This window comes from Danio rerio, chromosome 14, assembly GCF_049306965.1.
Source record: "Danio rerio strain Tuebingen ecotype United States chromosome 14, GRCz12tu, whole genome shotgun sequence".
NCBI classification, from domain to species: Eukaryota; Metazoa; Chordata; class Actinopteri; order Cypriniformes; family Danionidae; genus Danio; species Danio rerio.
This window is the reverse complement of record NC_133189.1, coordinates 50,105,984-50,133,911: the sequence shown is the minus strand read 5'-3', so window position 1 is coordinate 50,133,911 and position 27,928 is coordinate 50,105,984. Positions and strand designations below refer to the sequence as shown.

General features: G+C 35.7%; 1 protein-coding gene across 3 annotated transcripts; it reads left to right on the top strand.

The window, feature by feature from the left end:
• On the top strand, positions 1-27,764 carry si:ch211-114c17.1. Of its 3 annotated transcripts, XR_012389978.1 has the most exons (15): positions 1-73; positions 998-1,224; positions 1,517-1,642; positions 3,269-3,387; positions 6,486-6,653; positions 6,997-7,183; positions 10,069-10,173; positions 12,969-13,205; positions 13,275-13,401; positions 16,066-16,337; positions 18,842-19,026; positions 20,870-20,941; positions 21,391-21,559; positions 24,011-24,158; positions 27,297-27,764. XR_012389978.1 is itself a non-coding variant. In XM_002664461.7 (14 exons), the coding sequence occupies exons 1-14, from the start codon at positions 16-18 to the stop codon at positions 24,080-24,082; spliced, it is 2,124 nt and encodes a 707-aa protein (XP_002664507.2). In that variant the 5' UTR covers positions 1-15; the 3' UTR covers positions 24,083-27,764. The 3 variants fall into 3 exon arrangements, 2 of the variants coding, with proteins under 2 accessions (XP_002664507.2, XP_073778325.1); XM_002664461.7 differs by having other exon boundaries at positions 24,011-27,764; XM_073922224.1 differs by lacking the exons at positions 1-73; positions 998-1,224; positions 1,517-1,642; positions 3,269-3,387; positions 6,486-6,653 and adding an exon at positions 6,826-6,859 and having other exon boundaries at positions 24,011-27,764.
• Positions 27,765-27,928: the final 164 nt, after the last annotated feature.

Genomic DNA, 27,928 nt, shown 5'->3' with positions numbered 1-27,928 from the left:
GTTTTGTGGGCAGTAATGGCGGCGGAAGGCGCAGAGGAACTGAGTAACAACAGAGATCTTGCAAACTGTCCAGGTTTTTCTTTAAAACAGATCTTTTAAAACACTAATTTTGTATGCATGTGTGAATGCTTTGTCGTATTAACATCTTAAACGCTTTTGTGCATTTGTTGGTACAGAGGCGCGTCTTGTACACTAGCTACCTAACAAACCAGTGATTTGTTGATTCGAAATTGAATATTTTGATCCTCTATGTGATGTTTGACACGGTAATCTTTGTAATATTATAAGTAAAATTTTTATCTAAATATATCCTTTATTTGGGAAAAACTTCCGTCCCCAACACAGTATTCAGAGTGACAGTTAATTAACATTTATCACTAACGTTACACTTTCCCAGTTCATTTGTTTTAATATTACGAATTGCGTACGTTTTTTCATTTGTTTAAATGCTAATTATTCATATTAATTCAATATGCAGTTTTATTTCCCCACGTTTCTAATTTCACATTTCTGACTTATTTTTTCATATTATAGTTAAAGATATCAGGATATTACCTATTTTTTATATTTGCAAGTAAGAAAAACTGTTGTTTTTTGGGGGAATAAATAACCAGGAAAAACATATGTTTAAAAAAAAAAAAAAAAAAATATATATATATATATATATATATATATATATATATATATATATATATATATATAGTCTTTTATATATATTTTAGTCTTTCATAATACAAATGTAAATAAAACAGTAAAGGTTGTTTATGTAATTGCTGCGGTTTTCTTTACATTATACTGAAAAAACACTTTATGACAAGTCAAAAAACCCCAAATCTCAATTAAGTTTCAAGAAGCATCTGTAAACTGCTTTGCCTGCCTGCATTATCGCTTCTTAAAATGTGTAATATTTCTCAAGTTTACTAGTATGAGTCCCTTTCATATTTTTTTGAGACAATAAATGAACTGAGGGGTATTTAGTGTAATGCATGTGTTTCAGTGGCAGAACATGATGAGCCTGAAGATGCAGACCTTCCCAAACCTGATAATGAGGAGAGCAGAGGACAAGATGGAGGAGATCCAGGCATCCCAACGGCGTCCATCACTACAGAGGAGGAGGAAGAGGGAGAAATGCCTGCAGACTTCGAAAGACTTTGGAAAATTACCAGTGACAATCCTCAAAATTTCAACAGCTGGACTGACCTTCTGCAGTACTGCGAACAAGAGGTACATGTGTGTTGTTTTTGAGGTGGCACCAAAATAATAGTTTTATTTTTGTTGCTGTTCTTTTAGCTCAGCATTATTTATATGTAGAATGACACACGTGACATTGCACTTGGTTTTTTCTTACTGAAGTCACAACACAGCATTTTGTTTAAGCCGAAGCACTTGCATTGACTGATTAAACCATATGACATGATTGGCAGTCATGAAAAATACGAACAAAAATACACACAAATAAAATTGAGAGCATATTCATAAACGTTCAACAGTTTTTTTTGTATTTGTTTGACTGCAGGGCCACATGAGAGCTTCCCGTCAAGCCCTGAATGCGTTTCTGCTGAGGTATCCTCTGTGTTACGGTTACTGGAAAAAGTTTGCAGATCTTGAGAGACGAGCTGGACATAATGAGAAAGCTGAAGAGGTCAGAACATGCATAGCCAAAACAATAGAAAAAAAATGCTGATTTAGTTAGTCAATTTCACAGTTAATTACTAAGAAATGGCAAGTAGGATATTATTACTTTAAAATGTAATGTTTAATTCAACTTTAAAAATAAAATGAATATTTAAAGGGCCATGACCCCCCTCGTTTCAGCTGGTTGTTTTCACATCTCTACTTCGGAAAAAGTCAGAAAAGTGGGCGTGTCCAGCTTTGTTTAGGGGGGAGTGTCGGAGGAAGAAAAGAGGGATGTTGTGGGAGTGTCTATTTGGCCGCGCTGACTTCAGAGTCAAAACACACACACACACACACAGGGGACAAAGTGACTGTGTTTACATGGACATCTGTAGTCGAATTATTTGCCAAATTATTAAATGGGGGACTTTAACTGCAGTTTGGCACTTTCATTCAGGGAATTCATTCATGTCCCTTGCGACAAACGAGATATTTGATTCGAGGAACTGCTCTTAGCGTGTATTTTTCATGCAGTGTTTGATACCGCACGGCGAATGAGAGAAAAAAACCCTCCGCATTTCCCGAAAACTTAGATGCACACGGCAGGTAGCGTCAGAAAGCCGCGTGTGTTATTCCGGTCACAAAATGCGGTGAAAAATCATACACGAGGTTAAAGTTTGGTTGTGGTGCTAAAATGTTTACACTCCGTGCAATAGTTAACTTAGTTCGATACGAACAAACTGAATAAACAAAAACCGCTGGTCGCTCACTTACCAAATCTGTAGAGACAGGACAATCACCAGCAACTAGAGCCGCGTCTTTATTAAGAGGAGACTAAAGCGAATCCGGATCTCAGCGTTTGCAGATGAGAACAGCTCTCAGGTAAACAATGTTCCTCCTTAGACACGTAAGTTATTGTTGTCGAGCGTCGCATACACTGTTAATCCACACGTCATCCAGATGAGCTCTCACAGAGAGAAAATGAAAACAAAACTTAACGGCAGCAAACTATAAAAGCAACACTTCACGCTTGTTTTGCCAACACAACGTGGCGTCTCTGTCGTCTAAACACTGTGACAGTAATGAATATTAATGAAGTTGCACAATAGAGCGCGCTGATTGGTTTGAATCAAGCCTTACTCATGCATTAATGCATCACACTGTAAGACGTAAGAAGACACACTCTGGCACAGACGCCCAGTCTGCACGCTGAAATACACACTATTATGTCATGACCGTGACGCAGCTTCAAAAATTTGTTTCAAACCAGAAGTACGAATTTGCTTGAAATAACGCAAAAACAACCAATTTACACTTTTTAGTGAAACATAGGTGTCCTAATAGTGTTTTTAGCAGTGTGGGACACATATACGACTGTCAACAGCTCAGAAAATGTGTTTTGGTGTTTCGTGACCCTTTAAACATTAGTCCGTAGTTTTAAGTGTGACCGTAGTTCACAAAACCAGTCATCAAAATCAATTTAGGAAAGCTGGGATTTATACATCATCTGAAAGTTGGATGAATAGGCTTTTCTTAAATGTATGGTTGGTTAGGATAGGCCAGTTGGGGATTAAATCATTTAATATGCAGTTTTTTTTCCATATGTAAAACACATATGCAGAATAATGAAAGCTTTGTTTGGTTGCTGTGACAGGTGTGTGAACAAGGTTTGAAGTCAATCCCTCTCAGTGTTGATCTCTGGATCCATTACATCAACCTGCTGCTGGGAACACTCAACATGAACCTGCCTGAATCAACACGGCGCATCCGCAGGTACTGCTGACCAAACTATGCTGTCCTGGTACACTTTTTTTCACTTGCAAAAGGATTAACTGTGTTATGAAGCCTAATAGAATCCCGGAAGAACGATTCGCTAAAAGATGTTATGAAAGCAAAAAATCTGCCTGTGTGGGTTTGTTAAACTATAACGTACGTACTTTTTGACTATAGTACTCTGATGAGTACTTTGAATTCAGACAAACAGTTGAAGTCAGAATTATTAGCCCACCTGTATATATATTTTTTCCCTAATTTCTGATTAACGGAAAGAAGATTTCTTTTCAACACATTTCTAAACATAATAGTTTTAGGCTCAATCCCAATTCTATTTTTGTACCCCTTCCCATACCCCTTGGCCCATGAAACAGAATGTGAAAGGGCTTCCCCTTAGCCCAGGGGTGTCCACACTCGGTCCTGGAGGGCCAGTGTCCTAGAGAGTTTAGCTCCAACCCTAATCAAACACACTTGAACCAACTAATCAAGCTCTTACTAGGTATACTACAAGATCTCTAGGCAGGTGTGTTGAAGCAAGTTGGAGCTAAAGTCAGCAGGACACTAGCCTTCCAGCACCGACTTGGGACACCCCTGCTTTAGTCCTACGCCTTCAAATAAAGAGAATTGGGACATGCCTAAGGGGAAGGGCTAAGGGCCAGAATTGGGATTGGGCCTGAATAACTCATTTCTAATAATTTATTTATTTTATCTTTGCCATGATGACAGCACATAATATTTTACTAGATATTTTTCAATATCCTAGTATTTAGCTTAAAGTGACATTTAAAGGCTGAACTAGGCAAGTTAAGGTAATTAGGCAAGTCATTGTATAACAATAATTTATACTGTAGTACAGGGGTCACCAATCTCGGTCCTGGAGGGCCGGTGTCCCTGCAGGGTTTAGCTCCAACTTGCCTCAACCCACCCTTATGTTTCAAGTATACCTAGTATGACCTTGATTAGCTTGTTCAGGTGTGTTTGATTAGGGTTGGAGCTAAAATCTGCAGGACACCGGCCCTCCAGGAACAAGTTTGGTGACCACTGCTGTAGACCATCAAAAAATATTGCTTAAAGGGCCATGACACCCCCCACTTTCGGTCAAAGTCTACTTCAGAATTTTTTCAAAAGATGCATGATTAATGGGCGTGGAGCTCCGCGAGCGTCGGGCAGGAGTGGGCGTGGCCAGAAGGGGAGAACGTGAGCGGACAACTATTGTTGTCAGTTAGCTCATAAAATGAGACAAACCGTGAGGAGACGCATGAGTTTATAGTTTACAAAGTCAAAATGCAAGGAAATGAACAGTGATTTAATGCCCTGCTACATTTGTTATTCGTAATTTCATATACACATAACCACAATTTATATCATTATAAAGATAAGTGTGTTCATGTAAACCCTATAAATGAGGACTTCTCCCTCAATCCCCGTATCCAGCAGACTCAGTGCAGCAGGTCTCCTGCCCTGTCTATTTTAACCGTTAGCCCTGCTGGTAATCTGGAGGATTTAGGCAAACACAGCAGCACAGTGATGTGTCTGAATGTGAACGAACTCCTGATAAAAGACAGCGTCCGCCATTCTCTAATTCTCGTGCTGCTCTCCCGACAAAAATGCTAGCAGCACTGTTACGTTCCCTTCAACTCTGTCTAGGGGGACACGGGTACGCAACAGAATGTTAATGGAGTTTTGTGTGTGTGTGTCAGCACTGAGGTCCTATGAGACGCTTCTCAAAGGACTAAACAAAAGAAATAATACAACCTGAATGAAGATTAATAATATATATTAAAGGATTAATGGAGGGTTCCAAAAAAAACTTCAAAAGGGGGTTCAAGCCAAAACAACAAACAAAAATTCTCTAACTGAGAGAAAGGGAAGAACTAAATAATCTATAAAAGAAAAGAAAAATACATAAAAAATACTCTCACTCCCTTACTGACATAAACAGGAGAAAACTGTTACAAAAAGGAAAACGGCACCCCCTCTCTCTACTAACCCAATCCCTGATTAACAAAGAGTAAAGAGTGTTTAACAAATTAGTATTGAAAACATAAACTTACAATCAAAAAGAGGTCGAAACAAAGGCTGTATGAGGTGGTCAACAGAATCAACAGAACTTAAACAAATTAAAGCTCCTAATCAACAAATAATGCTTAAAGGATTAAACAAAGCACATTTTTAAAGTCTCACAAAAAGAGCCTCCACACACACACAAAAACACACTGTTCCATTGGAGACAAGCTGCTTAAATGCCCACGACTTTACTCGTCCTCCAATCACTGAATGGGTCATTAGTGGCAGCAGGTGACGTTCATCAGCTATTAGGGTGTAGCAGAGAAAGAGAGAGAAAAAAACAAAACAGAAACAAATACGTCCTGGGACGTAACAGCACACACACAGCTATATCGTATGATCGGCCCTGACAAGATCGCGGGGGAAAACATGCAACAAACCCCGTGGATCATGGAAACAAACGCATATGGGCCTTCATGAACGGCTAAATACTGTGTGCCGTGGGTCCGTGTCTCACAGCTCGGGCTTGACACTGGCAGGTCTGGCAGGTCTCATGAATAATTAAGCAGCCGGCTCTTCTCATAGGATAAGAAAACTCCGATAGGAATAATTATGAGAAACCGACGCGTCATCATTGCACTTGCGGTACTTCGCTACGGCGCCGATTTTGGTCCGCACCAAAAATCATTTTAAACCTGGAAGCTGAAATTAGCTGACAAAAGCTCAAAATTATCCAGTTTTCCCCCATAATTAAAGCTGACAGGTGCTAACATTGTCTTAACTGATGCTCAACACAAACAAATCTGTTAATATAAAAAAAAGTTCTCCAGGGTGTCCTGAACCTTTAAAGGGGCTAATAATATTGACTTTAAAATGTTTTTTTAAAAATTAAAAACTGCTTTTATTCTAGCCAAAATAAAACAATAAGACTTTCTCCAGAAGACAAAATACTATAGGAAAAAATTCCTTGCTCAGTTAAACATTGTTTGGGAAATATTTCAATGTTTTTATATTTTTTATTTTCATGTTACTTTTTACATTAAAGCTATTATAAGCCATAACATGCAGTCCAATCTCTGTCCTCTTCTCAGTGTGTTTGAGGAGGCGGTTTCAGTTGCTGGCTGGGACTTCCATTCGGACAGACTGTGGGATCTGTACTCCGAGTGGGAGAAAGAGCAGAACAACCTGACCTTCATGACCAGGATATACGACAGAGTCCTGAGCGTCCCCACACGCCACTACAACACACACTACGAGAAGTACGCTATGCTTGTGCTGCGACTATATCTTATATATGTGAACATTATCTTCCTTGCACAACTCCTCAGATATGAGACGCACAACACATCACACACGCATGGATTTGTGAGAGTTTGTTACCGTTTCTCCTCACGCTCGTATTTTGTGATCTGTTTCCCCCTTTATATTTAGATGCAGCTGAATTGCATCAACAAAAGCCTAATTGGTAAACAGTCAAGCACCTGCAGTTAAACACATCAAATCTAGATCAACACAATATCATTTTTGCTTTCATGGTCCATAAAAAGTAGCGTGACCCTTGAGCAAGGTTGATGTTGATTTATTTCTGTCTCCTCCTCTCAGACTGAAAACTCACCTGATCTCTTGGCCACCTCAGGACACGGTCTCTCCTGAGGAGTTCAGTAAGGTGAGGGCTGAGTACAAACAGAGCCAGATCCAAGCCAAAAAAGAGAGGTCAAGTGAAATCAGTCCTGATGAAGAGGAGAGACCGCCAGGCGATGAAGAGCATGTAGATGATGGCACGGACTCGGTAACTCACTTCACTCTTTTGTAGCGGGTAAAATAAGCAGTAAAATGAGCAGTGGTGGAAAGGGTACTGAAAAATCATACTCAAGAACCCTTACTTGCCCAAAAATGTAGTGCAAGTAGAGTAAAAGTATCTGTTGTAAATATGACTCAAATTATGGGAAAAAAGTAGCCCTTTTAAAAGTACTCAAAGAGTAGTGTGTAGTTAGTATTACACAGTGAAAAGTTGATGCGTTTACATGCAGTTTATGCAGGGACCTGTAAACGTAATTTGTTACTTAATTCCTTTACTTCATTACTTTGTTTGTTCGGTCGTTACTTCATTACTTTGTTTGTTCGTTAGTTACTTCGTTCATTAGTTACTTCATTCGTTAGTTACTTTGTTCCTTAGTTACTTTGTTCATTTTTTAATTTATTTGTTCGTTAATTCGTTCCTTTGTTACTTCGCTTGTTAGTTTGTTACTTCATTTTTTTCCCGTTAGTTCATTACATTGTTCATTACTTTGTTACCTCGTTCATTCGTTACTTCATTCTTTTGTTACTTCGTTCGTTCATTACTTTGTTTGTTTGTTAACTTCATTTGTTACCTCATTAGTTACTTCGGTTGTTCATTTGTTCGTTTCTTTGTTTATTACTTTGTTCTTTCATTTTTTCGTTCGTTTGTTACTTTGTTCGTTCCTTACTTTGTTCTTTACTTTGTTCGTTTCTTACTTTGTTCATTCGTTACTTAATTCGTTACTTAATTCGTTACTCCGTTCAATCATTTGTGACTTCGTTCATTCGTTTGTTACTTTGTTTATTCATTTGTTACTTCAGCTGTTTGTTACTTCATTTGTTATTTTGTTTTTTACTTTGTTCGTTCGTTACTTTGTTCTTTTATTTTTTCGTTCGTTTGTTACTTTGTTCGTTCCTTACTTTGTTCTTTACTTTGTTCATTTCTTACTTTGTTCATTCGTTACTTCATTCGTTACTTAATTCGTTACTCCGTTCAATCATTTATGACTTCGTTCATTCGTTTGTAACTTTGTTTATTCATTTGTTACTTCAGTTGTTTGTTACTTCATTTGTTATTTCGTTTTTTACTTTGTTCGTTCGTTACTTTGTTCAATCGTTAATTTGTTGGTTCGTTACTTCGTTCATTACTTCTTTCGTTTGTTACTTAGTGTTTTCTTCCTTCGCTACTTTTTTCCTTCCTTACTTCCTTCGTTTTTTCAGTCCTTTCTTGAATCCTTCCTTTATTCATTTAATTCTTCCTTCCTTCATTAGTTCGGTCCTTCCTTCTATTCTTTGTTCGGCATTTCCCTCATTCTGCCCTTCCTTCTATTTTTCATTCTTTCCATTTAGCGATTTGTGTAAGGCTGTTTGGTGATTTCAGTCATCATACAGTCGACATCCTTCATTTTCTCCTCTGTGACATGCAGTCTGTTAAAGGAAAATAGTGGAGTAAAAGTACAGATACAGCACAAAAAATGTACTTAAGGGGAATTAAAAGTACACATTTTTAAAACTACTTAGTAAATTACAAGTATTGAACATGTCACCGTTTTGTCAACATGTCAACAACTAAGACCCAATTCCAAATCTTTTGGCCTTTGAAATCATATGTCATCAAACCAAATCATACGTTATCATATGTTGTCGCAACTTTAATGTGGCTTAGTTATTTGTTAGTATTTATCTTCAGGAAATCAACAAAGACAACAATAACATATTATCATAACAATATCACATGACAATTAGCTTGTAACTGTGTAGTGTATTTATACATAATGCAAGCACAAAAAAAAAACATTAATGTTATACCACCACTGTAAAAAGTAATTCCCAGCCACTAGACTTTTTGGACAGGGTATTTAAGTGTCATCAAGTGACAGACTTGAAAATATGTTGTGGGAATACTATACAGGAATTATTACTTGTGTATGCAGCCGTGTTACAACTTTCATACCCCTTGGTTGCTAGTGTGGTCCTCTAAAATCTCAGTTTCAAGCGCTATCTAGCCCTTCTCCTTAGCCCAACGCCTTAAAGCTGAAGACAATTGGGGCGCCTTCATGTGAATGCGCAAAACGATGGCTAAGGGGTAAAATTGGGATTGGGCAAGTAGTCCATACATAAAAAGAAAACAAAGCTAAGTAGTTTAGAAACTAGGTTATGTGTAACAAAATGAAATAACTTCTGGAAAGAGTATTGAACACATGAAGAGAGGGATACATAAAAGTGCATGGAAAGCCCAGACAGCAGCTGAAATCTCTCAGTTTTTAGAAAGCAACCCTGTCCTTCGTCAGTGTAAATTCATATTAGCTCCTTCAGTCCAACATTTGCACTACCAAATGAAACCAGAGTGGACATTTCAGCAACACAGTGATCTTAAACATAGCTAAGAATACTTTCAACTGCTTTCAGAAAAGAAAATAAAGCTGCGAGAATGGCCCAGCCAATATCCTGACCCGAATCCAATAGAAAATATGAACTAAAGGTCAGAGTTGATCGATGAGATTTAAAGAACCATCAAGATTTTCACTTTGTTGAAATCTGGGAAAAAATCACAGCTGAGCAATACATGCAACTACATTCTTCATATGGGAGGCTCCTTGAAGCTGTCGCTATCAAAAAAGTAATTTACACAAAGAATTAAATGCATTTCAGAAGTTCAGTACCTTCTCCTTGTGGCATTCCATTGTTATTACACACTTTTCTGTAATTAGTTTGCTTTGTTTTATTTGTATCTTTGCATTGTTACCAAAATCTGGGTCAATTTCATGTCAGCAGCTTCTTAAGAAATATATTTACCAGGAAAAATCATGTGTTCAATACTTATTTTACCCACTCTATAGCTTTCTTCGTGAGAATTTTAGACTGTTGATATGATCATTTTAATCTGTTATACAGGAAGAAGCAGTGCAAAAGATGCAGGAGCTCCTGTTGGTCAGCAGAGAGCAAGTGTACCAACAGAATGAGGCAGAAGTCAGGAAAAGGTGGAACTTTGAGGAAGCTGTAAGACTTGGCTTTTGCTTTTTTGCATTAATTTTTTTCCAGAAAGAGTGTAATATGTTTACTATTACACAACAAAAAGTTTACACACATTAGAAATGTGCATTTGAATCCCCATCCCTTTACAACAAACTCATTAAATTTAACAGGAAAAAATAATAAAATGCAGAAAATAGTGGAATTCATAAACATTTGCAGTAAACCCTAATAATTTTTTTTAAAGCGAAACTAAAAGACTGACTTGTCTGTCATTCAGCATTGCATTTTATAGATTGCTAAAAAGACACAAATAAAACTACTTGTATAAAAAAATAATTAGCATTACAGAAAATACAGCAGAGAGTTCTATTCCTAATTAATTAGATTTCAAATAAATGCAGTTCTTTTGAACTTTTTTCACCAGAAACAAAATCTATAATCGCCATAATAAAATATTAGACTGGAGTAGTAATGCTGAAAATACAGCTTTGAGATACAGGAATAAATTGTCATTTTAAAATATATTCAATCAATCAAAAAAATCAATAGTTAAAAATTAAAAAAAAAAATCAAGTTAATTTAAAATGATCAAAAATAAAGATATTTTTTAAATCCTAGATTCTAAAAAGACACAATTAAAATGATGTTAAAATACATGACTTGCGTTGCTGATATTATGACAGATTCATTCATTTTCCTTCGGCTTAGTCCCTTATTTATCAGAGGTCACCACAGTGGAATGAACCGCCAACTATTCCAGCATATGTTTTACGAAGTGGGTTCCAGCCGCAACCCAGTACTGGGAAACACCCATATACTCTCATATTCACAAAAACACTCGTACACTATGGCCAACCAGGCATGATCAAACTATCTATACTAGATGTCGAATTGGACATTCTAGGTGGACTCATTCGTATCTACTCAATAACAAAGACCCACCTAAATGTAGTTACTGCCAGGCTGCTCTTACTATCAAACATTTTGTTGGAATGTGAAAGTTTGAATACCATTTGACAATTTTTATAAGGAGAGTACTTTGATAGACATTTTTATAAAGCTACTACCAGGAAGAATCTTAAATTATTTATCAACAATTAAACAGAAAAATCATATTTAATCTTGAATGTATTTTTGTGTGAATTTTTATTTATTTATATTTGATATATTTATCTAAGTAGCTTTTTATTGTAATACAAATTTGTTTTTATCATGTAATATTTTTATGTATAGCCATCTTGCCATGAAATAGCCATAAGTTGCTGATGTGGCAATAAATAAATAAATCTACACCTCGACCAGTTTTGTTTACCCAATTCACCTGTAGCGCATGTGTTACGATTTAAATAAGTTGTCTAGGGAGAATAAACGTAACACTTATAATATTAAATTATTACTGAGTAGATGGATGGAAAATACACGAGGACACAAACTTTACAATCTATTCGTTTATTCCTCTTACGAGGAGAAGAAAGATGAAGCCAACAAAAGAGAGGCTTACAAAAAAATACAATCAAAAAGTTTCAGGGAAAAAGGAACTAGAGTGGCGCCAAAGCAAAGAACTAAACAAAACCAAAAGCCACCTAAACTAGAACACAAGATCCCCCTCTAAACTTACTAATAAAAATCAAAATGTGAAAAAGACACCGAAATCTTCAGCGTTTGCGACGCCACACCTAAACTCCCTGAAATAATAAGCAAAAATACAAAATGCGGCGCCTACCCTCTTACCTAGTGTTTCTGAACATTGAAGTTACCTACGGGCAAAATGTATGTCGCGCGACTTGTTAGACTATTCCCTTGTCCCCAAAAAGGAATGATAAACTCTTTAACCATATTGACTTAATTTACATCGGTGTAGTTATTCAGAAACACAGAACAAAGCATACAGTATGATCAGCAGCAAGCGAACCAAACCAACACACACACGCACAGCACTCTGAAAAACAAGGCGTGCCGGTCGAATTTAAAGTCTGTGGAACGAAGTCCAATTGGTCCACGAGGAAACGCCCTAATGAGGAGTGACAGGTTCGGGATCCAATCAGCAGGTACCTGGTAGAGAAAATAGCGGAACAAAAGGTGATAGGGCGAGACAAAGAGCAAATGACAGACAAGGAGGTGCGAAGGGAGACAAGCAATACAGAGAGGGAGAAGGCACAAAAAAACTCCCACGGACCGTAACAGCATGTCTTTAAACTGTGGGGGAAACTGGAGCACTTGGAGGAAACCCACACCATCCGAGTACATGCAAACTCCACACAGAAATGCCAACTTGCCCAGCCGGGACTCGAACCAGCGACCTTCCTGCTGTGAGGCGACAGTGCTAACCGCTGAGCCACTGTGAAGCCGCAATATGGCAGATTGTTTAATTATATTTGTATAAACCATATGTATTATATTTTATGTGCAGTATATCATATTTTCATATAATGTCATGTGATTCAGTATATCATATCGAGCAGCTAAAATGTTTCTTGAGCAGTAAATGAGCTCTTTAGAATATTAGACTGGAGTAATAACCCTGATCATAAATTAAAAACATTTAAAAAAAAAAAAAAAATATATATATATATATATATATATATATATATATATATATATATATATATATATATATATATATATATATATATATATATATATATATATATATATATATATATAAATAATTATTTTAAACTGGCAAAATTTTTTCCGATTTCATAGTTTTAATTATATATTTTTCATCAAATAAATGCAGCCTTTGTAAGCGTAAAACATTGAAATAAATAATTTATAATTTATAAAATAGAAATAAATAATTTCTTTCCTGTTTCCAGATTAAAAGGCCGTACTTCCACGTGAAGCCTCTGGATAGAGCCCAGCTGAAAGCCTGGCACAGTTATCTGGACTGGGAGATAGGAGAAGCTGAAACTGCTGCAGGAAATAATAATAATGAAGCTGTGGAGGGAGATGAAGGCTCACAACAAGCATGTGTAGCTGGACACGACAGAGTAACAATCTTGTTCGAGCGCTGTCTCGTCGCTTGTGCACTCTATGAGGAATTCTGGAATAAAGTAAGAGGAAATTATATCTCACGGGCTGGTTTGTGTGACGGATTTGTAATCTGTTGTTGTGTGTTTCAGTATGTGTGTTACCTGGCACCACGGGGTCTGGAGGAGGTGCGTAACGTCTACCGCAGAGCTTGCCAAATCCATCTTCCATACAAGCACAGCATCCATTTACAGTGGGCCTTGTTTGAGGAAAAACACGGTGAGAAATCAGTTTAGCTTGGAAAATGTAGCATAAAATAAAACGCTTTTTTAAATACAGTTGGATGATTAGCCCTACCTTTGAATTTTTTCAAACGTTTCACAAATGATGTTTAACAGAGCAAAGAATTTTTCACAGGATTTCCTATAGTATTTTTTTCTTCTAGAGAAAGTCTTATTTCTGCTAGAATAAAAGCAGTTTTTAATAATAATAATATTAAAAAAACATTGTGCGGTCAGTATTATTAGCCCCTTAAGCAATATATTTTTTCGATTGTCTACAGAACAAACTATCATTATGCAATGACCTGCCTAATTACCCTAACTTACCTAATTAAGTCTTTAAATGTCACTTTAAGCTGAATAGTAGTATCCTGAAAATATTGTCAAATATTATTTACTGTCATCATGGCAAAGATAAAATAAATCAGTTATTGGAAATGAGTTATTAAAACTATTATGTTTAGAAATGTGTTGAAAAATATCTTGTTTCCTTTAAACAGAAATTGGGGAAAGAAATATACAGGAGGGCTAATAATTCTGACTTCAACTGTATATACACTGCTGATCAAAAGTTTGGGATCAGTTATATAAGGTGCCTATTTTGCTCACCAAGGCTGCAGTTATTTGATAAATAACTGTAAAATATTGTTGTTTCAATAACTGTTTTCCTATCGAATATAAATTAAAATTAATTAATTTTTTGCATCATTACTCCTAGTTTTCAGTGTCACACAATCCTTCAGAAATTAAAACTGTTAAACTGTTTAAAATAGTTGTTTTTTTTTTTTGTGGAAATTGTGATACACCACTATTCAGAACTACCATTAAAATGTGTTGATTTTTTTATCATTCTAGTCCACATTAAATACTTTAAAAGTGAATGAAAAGACATTTATAATGTAAAAAATATATTTCATACTAATGCTGTTAATTTTAAGTAATATGTTGAGTAAAATGCAGCATTTTACAAAAAATTATAGAGGAAGGTTTTTTCAGCATTGTTAATTAGAAGAATCATTATTAATGACTGAGTAATAATAAGAGTTAACTGCAGATCATCATATTTTAATGCTTTCTAAAGCTGCTCAGTATGATATACAGCACATATAAAATATAATGTAACATGATTATGATAAAAGTATGAAGATATGATTTGTTTCTGATTAAAGTACAAAAGAACCAAGTTTATTTGAAATATAATTTAACAAGAACAGAACAATCTGCCATATTTCCTGTAATGCAAGTCATGTTTTTTAAAGTTTTTTTAATAAATTTTCCAGAAAACTTGGAGTACCGATGTTGTAAATTCAGCTTTGAAACACTGAAATAAATTACATTTATTTATTTATAAGCTCCTTTTAAAAATATTTACAAATCTTACTAATTCAATGCTTTTGATCTGTAGTGTATACATATTTTCCCTCAGTTTTGATAGTAGGTTTTTTGTACTTCAGAAAACTGGAGTAACGATGCTGTAAATTCAGCTTCGAATATATAAATGAATAAAAAAGCTGTTTAAATTGTGACAATATTTTGTGATTTATACTGTTTTTGTGTTTTTGGTCAAAAAAAAGTACAGAATAAGCTTTTTAAAAATATTTACAAATCTTACTAATCCAATAATTGTGATCAGTGGTGTATAATTTTGTTCCCTCCCAGTTATAGCTGTTTATTTCACTCTTTAAAAAAAAAAAACCTAAATTCAATTTTGCTATTGGTATCATATTGTTTGGACAAATAAGTACAAAATAAGCTCCTTTTAAAAATATTTACTAATCTTACTAATTTAATGCTTTTAATCTGTAGTGTAAACATATTTTCCCTCCCAGTTTTAGCTGTTTTTCAAAAAAAAAATTTCTTCTGAAAACTGGAGTAGTAACGATGTCAATTCAGCTTTGAAACACTGAATTTTAAACTTCATTCAATAAGAAAACTGTTTAAATTGTAAGAATATTTAGCGATTATACTGTTTTTATTGTATTTTTAGTCATACAAGTACAGAATGAGCTACTTAAATATTTTAGAGTTTTACTAATCTAATACTTTTGTTCAGTAGTGTATATTTTTGTTTCCTCCCAATTATAGCTGTTTTTCAGAAAACTGGAGTAACAATGCTGTAAATTTAGCTTTGAATTACTGGAAGAAATTGAAATGTTAACTAAATTCAAAAAAGAAAAACGTTTAAATTGTGACAATATTTTGCGATTTTATGTCTTTTTTATGTTTTTGGTCAAACAAGTACAGAATAGGTTACTTTTAAAAGTATATATACAAATCTTACTAATCTAATTCTTTTAATCTGTAGTGTATACATATTTTCCCCTCCCAGTAATAACTGTTTTACAGTTTGTATTTATTTAAGAGTAATGAGTCTGTAAATTCAGCCTTCAATCACTGAAATAAATTTAAATTTAAGCTAAATTCATTAGGAAAACTCAATTGAAAAATAAAGTGTAACAACATTGTGATTGTACAGTTTTTATTGTATTTTTGTCCAAAAAAGTAGAGAAAAATTTAAAAATCGTACTAATCCAATACTTTAAATCGGTAGTGTATTCATATTTTCCCCCAGTTACAGCCGTTTTCCTGTTTTTTTTTTTTTCTTCAGTTGTAGCATAATTTCTGTTTTACGTTCCCACTCAGCTTCTTTTCTGTCTCGCAGGTAATATTTTCGAGGCGCAGCGCATCCTAGAGTCTCTTGAGTTGTCAATGCCTGGTCTGGCAGCAGTGCGTTTGGGGAGGGTCGGTCTGGAGAGAAGAGCGGGCCGCCTGGATGTGGCAGAGTCACTTCTAAAGGAGACAGTGGATCAGAGTAAACACCAGCCCTCACTTCATGCCTTCTACTCTATTAAACTGGCTCGATTCCTTCACAAGCTGTGCAAGAGTCCTGGAAAAGCCCGCGCTGTCCTGCAGGAGGCCATTGAGCTGAGTCCGGTAAAACATCTTTTTTTTATTCTGTCATGGTAGTTTCACGATGAACGCCAAGCAAACCGTGTCGAAATTGGGGGAAAGAGTTGTGTAGTCTGAAATGGGCTTAAATTACATTTTAAATGCAATATTGTTGTTTTTTGTTGTTGTTTGCCAATGAAAAAAGTCCACTTCAGTGTTTCATTCCTGTATTAATCTGTCGTTAAACAAAAATTATGAATGATTCATTGATCCAATCAGAAACATAGTCGCTTGCTCCATTTCTTTTTTTTTTTTATTGATCTTGGTCAATAAAACATCAATTTTAAAAGTATTTGAAAAACAAAGACAAATTATCTTTGCTCCAACAGAGCCCCCCGCCCCACTGCACCATTTCTATACAATATGTTATGCCCATTTTTGTATCTGTTTTACATCATGTCATGATATATACAAGTAGATAAAAGTTTCATTACATGTACACTCAACTATTGTACATACAGACACACACAATGAGTCACAATAGGCTTAGCAAATGTAAACTAAAGAAATAAATTAATTTAGATAGAAATTAAAATAAAATAAATAGGAGGGAAGGAAAAAAAACATGAGATATAAATAAACAACGGTCAAACTGAAAATATTAAGCTTGGATCCATTTGTTTTATATGTCAGAATTGGCTGCCAAATAAGGTACAATTTTTGACTGCAACCTTTGGTGGAGTGGAATCTTCTCCATTGTAAGGTGGTACTTGTAGTGGCACACCTTTTGTGCAAATCCTTATATACCACCTTTTGCAGCTTCTATTCCAACTACCAGTATTTGCAAAAACACGAATAAGACCGAATATTCTTTTAAAAAAGGTTTACTGAAGAAATGCAAACAAAAATACAAAGTTACAATAGGCTCGATCAGCTCAGTCAAAAAACTGTTGCTGCCAACATCCATAACTGCAGTCTGACTTAAACATATGTACTAATGAACTCATGACGCTTTGCTGTCGGAAGCCAAAATACCAAAGTAAATGTTATTAAATTGTATCAATTATTAAATTATGCATTTTAGATATTACAATCACAATGAATTCTTATTATATTTAAATATCAATTTTTATCATGTTTTAACCTTTTTAACTAAATTATTATCACTAATGATTTATGCATCACTGGCTCTTACAGTACATAAGGTCCCTAATCCAATGATTAAAAGTTTGAGGAAATTTGTCCTTCCATTTAAGCCAGGGGTCATCAACATGGCCTGCGAGGTGTGTTGCCTGTTCTAAAAATAGCTCACCATAGTGCCACTTACCAGTAAGCTTCATCTAATATAGAAGTAATCATTTAAAAATGTAAATATTTGCAGAGATATATAAAAATAAAGTGTTGCACATTGATGCATTAAATACAGGGTATTTCCTACCCTGTTAAATCACTGTTGATAACTTTTGTGAGAATCATTAACATGATCAGTGTCTTCACATAGATGAATATTATTAACTATTACCAAAACATAGAGTATAATTAAAAGTAAAATGGGCAAATTTGTTATTTGAGAAGTGTTTATCAAACTGGTAGCCCTCCACATTAATCCGTACCTAAGAAGTAGCTCTCAGTTTCATAAAGGTTGGTGACCCCTGATTTAAGCAGTATAAGACGTCTAGCAACTAATGTTGAAAAAGAAATCATGCTTTTAGTATTATTGTCTAAACTGGGATCTGTGAATTTACCAAATATTCCTATAATAGGGCAAGGGACAATTGATGCATGTAAAACATTTGAAAGAAATTAAATAATAATTGCCAGAACGTGGTAATTTTAGAACATGACCAAAACTTGTGTGTGATTAGCTATCTCTACTTCACATCTATTACATAAGGGATTTATAGTTCGTCAAAAGTTTTGCTAATTTTGCTTTTGTCCAATGAAGGCGATGGACCACTTTAAACTGAATAATTGTATGTTGCAAACAAATTGAAGTTGAATGAATCTTAATGTCTTGCCAAATTTCCTCTGGGAGCATCAACTCAAGTTCATTTTCCCATTGTTGTTTCGACTTTGTTACTGAAGTTAGATTTTGTGAGGAGATAAGAGTAAATCACACCTATATTACCTTTGAGATCTGGGTTGGTTTTTAAAATGGTGTCAAGTAATGTTTCTGTAGGTAAAGTTGGAAAGTACTGTATTAGAAATCATAAAACTGCGGAGCGGTAAATATCTAAAGAAATCTGTTTCGGGGATATTGTATTTTGTTCTTATTTGGTCGAAGGACATAATATTGGAATCGCTATATAAATCGTTCAGTGTGGTTAGTCATTTCTCTATCCAGCAATTAAATGTAGCATCTGCAATCGAAGGAGTAAACATATGATTTCTCATAATAGGGGACTGTCGCTTGCTCCAGTTCTAAATGAATCTTGAATCAACGAATCATTCATTTTCATTAATCCCAGAAATATTGAGATATGCTTTTCATTCAAGATTGCGCACTCAATTTTATTTTGATATGGAATGGCTTATTCTCGCATCTTCAGGATAATGCTCGACTGTATCAGAATCTTCTGGAGCTGGAGTTGTGTGGTGACCTGCGAGTTAATGGCGCTGGGGTTCAGCAGTGTGTGGCTAAAGCTCTGGCTGCTCCTCTCTCCCCGAAAACCAAAATCCGTTTCTCCCAGCGCGGCCTGCAGTTTGCTGAGGACTTTGGCACCACAGTACAAAGGTTACATTTCATTTGGAACGTTTTAGATGGAGTTTCTGGAATATTAGTTATGTTTTATGTTTACTAAAGTTAACATAGTATATTAAAAATAATGATGTGAGATATATAAATCAGCATTTTAATATGTTTTTATTTCTTGCAACAATGACACTACTTAAGATGTGCTTAAAGTTTCTCTGGACTTACAATTTAGGGATTTAAGTTTTTATGTAATAATATAACTTTTTTATTTTTCATGAAATAAAAAATAGCATGCCATATTTTATAAATCAAATTACCCTGTATTTCAGTTACCTAAAATACAGTTTTCTAAAAACAAAATGCCCTAAATCAGGGATTCTCAACCAGTGGGCCTCAGCTACTCTGCAGGTGGACCACAAGATTAAAATGAACTCTTTATGATAATATTTCATTATAATATGCTATATTAAAATAATTAAAGATATGGGCCTTATCCTGTTCTCTGATTGATCACTTCAAACTCAGCAAAAAAACAGCCTCATGATCGCATCTGCAACTAGTACAGGTCAGTCTGTTCATTTACAAACTGTGCGTGAAGTGAGTGTTTTACAGCAGACGCGCGCCCTACAGGAGGAGTGAGGCTTGTTGGTGTTTCTGCTGTTGAATGTAAATTAAACTTGCATATGAGCTTATGACGCGCTCTGGCAGAGCTGTTCACTGTTCCTGTCAGTGATCTCCCAATATTATCCATTTGCAAACTCGAACGCCATCAGATTGACGCGTTTCAACAGATTTAGGGTGTTTACTGTATATTACATGAGTCTGTATATTTCTGAATAGTAGATATTTAATAGAAGATACTCAGTCAGTCCACTAAAATAATAAACTAAATAACTAAAATAAAATTTTTATATATATATATATAAAATTATATTAACAAATATAATATTAGCAAATATATTAATATATGAAAATATATTTAAATTGAATATATATAATTTAAATTATATATATATATATATATATATATATATATATATATATATATATAATTCAATTTAAATATATTTTTTATAAAATGCTGATAATACAAAATAATAGAAGGCACAACAAATGTATAATATATATTTGTTATAATAATATAATATAATATAGCATAATATTTGTTAATATTAAAAATATTGAAAATAAAGGTTTAAATGAGCATTTCATACAAACATTTTAGAGAAAATGTCAGACAGGTGGGCCTTCAAAAATTGATTTGAGAAAGAAGTGGACTCCAAAGTGAAATAGGTTGAGAAACCTTGCTATGAATGAGGATATTTTTATTTTTATTGTGTGTATGTATATTTCTAAGCCTCTTGTGCAATTTTAATTCTTTTTCAAAAATTATATTTAAATGGGGACTTTTTACAGTATTTCCTATTATATTTTGTTTCTTCTGGAGAAAATTGTAATAATTTTGTATCATTATTAGCTCCTTTAAGATTATTTTATCCAGTTGGCTACAGAACAAACCACTGTTGTCCAATGACATGCCTAATAAAGCAAACTCGCCTAGTTAAGCCTTTAAATTGTACTCTAAGCTAAATAATACTATAAAACCAGTAAATGTTATGAACTGTCCTCATGGCAAAGAGAAAATTAATAAGTAATTAGAAATTAGTTCTCAAAACTATTGTTTAAAATGCGATTAAACCTTCCCGTTGTTAAACGGCACTTGGGAAATATTTTTTGAAAGAATTCAAATGTAACGGGAGGGCTAATAATTTTTTCTTCAACTGTTTATCTCCTCACTGTTTACTTTTTGACTCGTGTGAAATCTGTTCTTTATTCATTTGTTGAAATAAATGTTACTTAGATCATTGTCTTATTTTTTCAGCGTCTTGAGTTTGCATGAGGAGCACCAGAAGCTACTGAGAGAACATGATGCAAAGAGAGCAGCGGACAACAGGTGAGCTCAAATAAACTATCCCAGAAATCTCATTCATTCATTCATTTTCCTTCGGCTTAGTCCCTTTATTTATCAGAGGTTGCCACAGTGTAATGAACCGCCAACTATTCCAGCATATGTTTCATGCAGCGGATGCCCAGTACTGAGAAACACCCATACACACTCTCGCATTCACATGCATACACTACGGCCAATTTAGTTTACCAATTTCACCTATAGAGCATGTCTTTGGACTAAGGGGGGAACCAGAGCACCCGGAGGAAACCCACGCCAACACAGGGAGAACATTCAAACTCCACACAAAAATGCCAACTGACCCAGATGAGACTCAAACCAATGACCTTCTTGCTGTGAGGCCAGTGCTAACCACTGAGCCACCGTGCCACCAGGAATCTCATCGCAACACTTAGATTTGCCAGACCTTTAAATGTTTTTCTGTATTCCTTCAGTGATGATTATGACCCAGAAAAGATGAGCAAAATGGACTATATATCTGCCATGACGGTGCCACAGACAGCTCCGCCCACAATGCCTCAGGTTCCCATGACGACACCGCCTCCCTCTTTGATGGGCGGAGACATGAGTGGGTCATATGGAAACTACAGCAGCTGGTACCAGGTAGATGACGGAGTTTGTGCAAATGTTTAAAATAGCATAATAGTCACATTAAAGGTGCGGTATGTACGTTTGAAACCCAGTGGTTGAACTAGGTGTTACGTTCCTGGTTTAAAACACATGCAAGCGCAGGATACCAGATTGATGACACAAACAGAAGTGTGCCTAACTATCGAACCTAAACGTTGATTTAAACTGTTCAAAATAAAAGCAACGGCACGCGATAGAAGGAATATTCTCCATATTAAAAGGAGTTTTTGTTCTAACTAACATCTCAAATGCAGCTTAACAGCAGGATAAACTGACAATGATCACCTCAGGTACACCTCATGTGCGTTATTCAGTGTTAAATGCTAATATTGTGAGTTTGAAGGCCATTTTACATGACATTTATTGCCATACTACTGAAAGCAGCAGCAGATAGTTCACCTCAGATCTTCACAATAAAATAAACTGTTTAATATTGAACTTTAGAACTGCGACTCAGCAAACCAACATATCAGTGATTCAGCATCTACATTTAATAAGGTTAAAGAGGTTTAATATGCATTAATTAAATTATAAACCTTACCATTTTGTGAGTGAGTGCATATTCTGTGCATCTGAATGGCTGAATTTACAATTCTGTCGTGTTCTGTCTGGAGCAGCCAAATTACTCATCACTGCAAATCTTGTCATGTAGGTTGTTGTTCGTTCACGGGGTTACAGTGTAACCTGCTCACCTAATGTTTACATTCGTAATATTTATATTACTTGTTAATTAATAACCTCATGTGGAACTCTGAATCTGCATCTCATTTCGGAGTCTGCTACTGTCCGTCGGAGATCGCATTCCGGTCATGGACGCATGCTTTGAGAGCCTTCATGACTGAATGAATCAAATATGCAGTTTTCCACCAAGGCAACCCGTGGGCTGAAATATAATTGGCTAAAGTGGCAGTGGGCGGGTTAAAGGGACCAAAACAAAGACAACTGTTCCAGCACATAACACACATTTTCAAAGCAGAATATCTGACTTCAGCATTGTTTTTCAGATACACAAGAATGTTCACTAAGCATGTTTCTTAAATATCTGCAAACATATTAGGGTATTTTTATGCTTTAGAAGAGTCATAAACTTACACACAGCACCTTTAAAGGAAACTTTCCAGTGATAAACATATAACGTAGACTAACCATATTCCGTACACAACGATGTTCCGTACAGATGACCTTTTAACGTTAATCTCTGAATAAATACTTATGGGTCGTAGGCAAGCTATATATCTGTGTAATCTTTAATTCTCACTCTTTCAGCCCCAACCACAACAGAGACATTCCTACTATATGTTTCCAAGTAAAATCAGTAAGTTTGCTATGTCCACCTAATGCGCTTGAAAACAGAAAGTGGGCAAGCTTAAAGTGCGAGTGTCAAGCTTAAAGCTTAAAGTGTGAGGGGAGACATTAAAAGCCCCGACAATATGCTTTTGCATTTAATTTATGCATCACACGGTATTACAGTCTTTATGAAGTGAATATTATGTTATTACAAATTGTTAAATAAATTATCTTTTGTTAAATAAATGCTTTGAAATGGGGATGTTTAAACGTCAATTGTGGGTAAATACCGCATGTCGCAACTCTCCGCCTGAGAGACAGGCTGCAAACGCTGTTTGGATCCTCCTTTTGCAGTAATGATGTTTATATTCATAAAAGGTCAGTCAAGTTAGCTTCAATGTGCATGAATTTAATGTTTTTATATTTTAAATTGTCATGCTGTAATAAAATAAACATGATATAAAAAGTAAATGATTTTGAAGCTATTTCATTTAAAACTTTCATAAAAGAGTTATTTAATATATCATTAACTTCAAGTTAAACACAATAATAGTATATTCTGACATAAGAATTTAATAAGACTTCAAACAATGCCCATTTTTGCCAGTAAATTAAAGTTATGCGCCCTGTACGGAACACTATTTTAGTCGTGTACGGAACACCGTTAATACATATCATCTTCCGTACACATGCGAAGGCGGTACTTATCCCATCTTTTCTCAAAAACTACTGGTCCAAAAGACATAAATCAAGATTTGGATTGTGCAATAGGTATTCCCCCAGAGAATGAACACACAAGCATGCTTATCTGGCTTTCAATGACGGAGGAGTGGTCGTTTGAGTGCGCTGAATAGCGAAAAGTGTACGGAACATGGTTAGTCTACGTTAGTGCAGGGGTGACCAGCCCTGTTCCTGGAGATCGACCTTCCTGCAGATTTCAGTTGCAACCCATATTAAACACACCTGCCTGTAATTATCAAGTGCTGTTCAGGTCCTAATTAATTGATTCAGGTGTGTTTGATCAGGGTTTGAGCTGAACTCTTTAGGAAGGTCGATCTCCAGGAGCAGGGTTGAGCACCCCTGATATAGTGGTTTTGAATTTGCTTTAAATCCAAATATTGTCCTGTGCCCTAACAGCTGCAGTATGGAGCTTATGGCAGCTACCAAAGCCCATGGAGCCAGTACAGTCAGTACTATCCTCCAAGCTAAAACCCTTCAGAGACGGAGATCTGGATCCGCTCTGGATCCTCCAGTGCAGTGCGTGACCTGAGCCAGCGTCAAAAGAGTGAGGGATGAAATGCACAAACCTTATTATGCATTTTAAATGCTGTACACTCTCTTTATCGCAAATCTTTTGTACTTCATGCCAAAGTACTGTGTGTGCGTGTGTATTCAGTTGAAGTCAAAATGATTAGCTCTCCTGTGAATTTGTCTTTCTTTTTCAAATATTTACTAAATGATGTTTAACAGAGCAAGGAAATTTTCACAGTATGTCTGATAATATTTTTTCTTCTGGAGAAAGTCTTATTTGTTTTAATTCGGCTAGAATAAAAGCAGTTTTTAATTTTTTTAAAACCATTTTAAGATCAATATTATTAGCCACCTTAAGCTATATTTATTTCAATTGTTTACAGAACAAACCATCATTATACAATAGCCCCTTTCACACATACAAACCTTTCCGGAAAGGTCTGTATGTTTGAACAGGCCCTTTTTGAAAATACCGGTAAAGGTAAATTCTTTCTGGCTATTTTCCAGAAAGAGAAGTTGTAACATTACCGGTAATTTGCCGGAATGCTGCGCTGTGTGAACGCAAAAGGAGGATTCCCAGAAAGAGCGCGTACACCTCTAGAACGTGCTGACATGAGACATTACAACTCAGTCACATTCACATCTGCTTGGTTTATGAGAATAAAAACCTTTTAATATTTTTTCAGACACATTTAGCTGATAGAAGTTAGTCTGATAATGTTTATATGTTCATCAGAAGCCGTTGTTTGTTTACCTTCAAGCTCTGCTTCCTTCAATTGCTTGACATGTCGCGTGTGCCCTTGAGCGCCAGCACACACACGCATATCATGTACATCTGAACATGTGAAAGTGTTCCTCCTTATGTTTTCATCGAAGTTCACAATACTGATCCATCCACAGAGTTTGAAATGTAGTCAAATGTTTAAAAATACAAGCCCAACCGTTTAGAGCTCGTTTCTGGTTGATGATGTCAGAATTTACCGGTATTTTGGATTAGATGTGTAAATGGTCTTTTCCTGGAAAAAATCCGTAACGTCCTTGCCTGTGTGAACAGCGTTTTTTTTTTTTTTTAATTTACCGGTAAAGTCGTTCGGGAAATTTTCCAGATACCGGTGTCACTGTGTGAAAGGGGCTAATGACTTGCCTAATTACCCTAACCTGCCTAATGAACCTACTTAAGTCTTTAAATGTCACTAAATACTAGTATCTTGAAAAATATATAGTCAAATATTATTTACTGTCATCATGGCAAAGATAAAAGAAATCAGTAATGAGTATTAAACGTTTATGTTTCGAAATGTGTTGAAAACCGAAATTTGGAAAAAAAAATTCAGGAGGGCTTATAATTCTGACTTCAACTATATATAATATATAAGGGACTGAATGACTAGATTGTTTGAAGTCAACTTTTATTTGTGGATGTCGACTAGCCGCTTGTGATGACATTCAAACACAAGATGCAAATGTTTTGCACCATGCCACAATTTGCTATTTATTTGCGGGATATAATATATACTAATACTGTCAGAGAAGGACAGTTTGCATTTTCTTTTCTTTTTGTTTTAGCCCATTTGACACAATAACATTATGTAATCTTCACATCTCATGTACCGCGATTGACTGGAAAGCATTGAGGTCAGAAGTGGGACATTTCACTGCTGAATTTCCCACCTTTGACTCAGCATGGAACGTAGCATAAAGGGCCATTCCCACAGTACGCATCTTTGCTTTTGACAATATGAGACGTGGCAGTCAGGAATGGTTTTAAAAAGCACTTTAGCATGCCAACTTGCTACTGTAAACTTATACGCTGGCAACACTTGCCCCACCTCAGAGTTCTTGTGATTGGTAAACTGCTTTGGGACTGACCTTGATGAGCAGTGCATATTCATAAACGTCCGTTTAGAGCATTTACATTGAAAAACAATGGAAAAGTTGCACATTGGAATGGAAAAATGCATTCTGTGTAAATCAGCCCAAAGGTGTCGACATCTATCAAAGAGCTTTATGGCAGAGCATTAAGTTGACTCCTTATATATACATCCCGACAAAAGTCTTGTTGCCTATTCAAGTTTTAGGAACAAGAAATAATAACTTATAGTTGATCATTTGGTATTGAAAGTGGCTTATATGAAAGGCAAAGGCCTCTAGATTACGCTTGTTTCATTTCAATTCAGCTTTATTTGTATAGCGCTTTTACCATGTAGATTGTGTCGAAGCAGCTTCACATAAATGGTCATAGTAAATTGGAACAGTGTAGTTCAGTTTTTTAGTGTTTAAGTTCAGTTCAGTTTAGCTCAGTTCAGTGTGGTTTATTGATCCCAAACCATGCAAGCTAGAGGCGACAGCGAAGAGGGGAAAAAACCTTCACCGATTGGCGAAAGTGAAGAAAAAAAAAACCTTGAGAGAAACCAGACTCAGTTGGGTACGACCATTTTAATTTCTCCGCTGGCCAAACGTCTTGTGCAGAGCTGCAGTCTCAGCGGCGGTGGCTCAGAAGCTGGACCTCAGCGAAGACTCGTCTGTCCCTGGAGCGTCACTGCTCTCCCCTCCTCCATGACCACTACAGCAGCTGCTCTGGATACGGCCTGGTCCAGGATATGGACCCAAATAAAATGATCATGCCTTGATTTTTAATAATTTAATTAGTACAGTAAGGTCTGACTTAACAGAAATAATGTCCAGTATAGAATATAAAGTCATGGTGCAGTGGAAAAAGAATGAATATAGTATATGACTCCCATGAGCTTGGAGGACTGCATCCATACAGTCATCTACATGACTCAAATCAATTATTAATAAAGTCATCTGGAGGCAAAGAAAGCATTTTTGCAGGACTCCCAGAGCTCATCAAGATTCTTTGTATTCATCCTCAATGCCTCCCCCTTCATCTTACCCCAGACATGCTCATAAGTGTTCATGTCTGGTGACTGGGCTGGCCAATCCTGGAGCACCTTGACCTTCTTTGCTTTCAGGAACTTTGATGTGGAGGCTGAAGTATGATGAGGAGCACTATCCTGCTGAAGAATTTGCCCTCTTTTGTGGTTTGTAATGTAATGGGCAGCACAAATGTCTTGATACCTCAGGCTGTTGATGTTGACATCCACTCTGCGGATCTCTCGCACACCCCTTTACTGAATGTAACCCCAAACCATAATTTTTCATTCACCAGACTTTCCAATAGGTCTTCTGCAGTATTTGTGATGATCGGGATGCAGGTCAACAGATGATTCATCAAAAAATCGACCTTCTGCCACTTCCCAATTGATCCAGTTATTATTTGTTGCTCTGACAACTGGAATCAACGACAAGACTTTAGTCAGGTAGTGTGTAACTGGTTTATGCTTGGTTTGAAATAATTTATCTGTGAATTAAGTTTTGTTTACTCGTTTCTTAAATTGTATTGTGAACATTTTTTTTTTTGTCATTTTGTAAGTTATTTTAAAATGTTTTAGTTACTTTGTGCATCTTCATAAAAGATGAAACTCAAAAAAAATGTAACATTTGTAATGAAATTTTATCCCATTGATTGAAATCACAGATTTCAAAAAGTGAGTTTCATTGTCATCTCAGGGAATGTTTATATGATAATATAGCGAAGGAAAACATGTTTTTGCTCATTAAATTGTGTCAACATTCATACCTGTAGTTTTGTCATTTTGTAAAGAAACACCTGTTGCTGTCTTGCATTGCCCTGTTTGCTGCCAAATACATGTACAATCCATATACAGTAGTCAACATTTGTAGTAGATCAAAAATGTCGTAAGACAAGAATAGGCCTCATTCAATAGTTTTTGGACCACT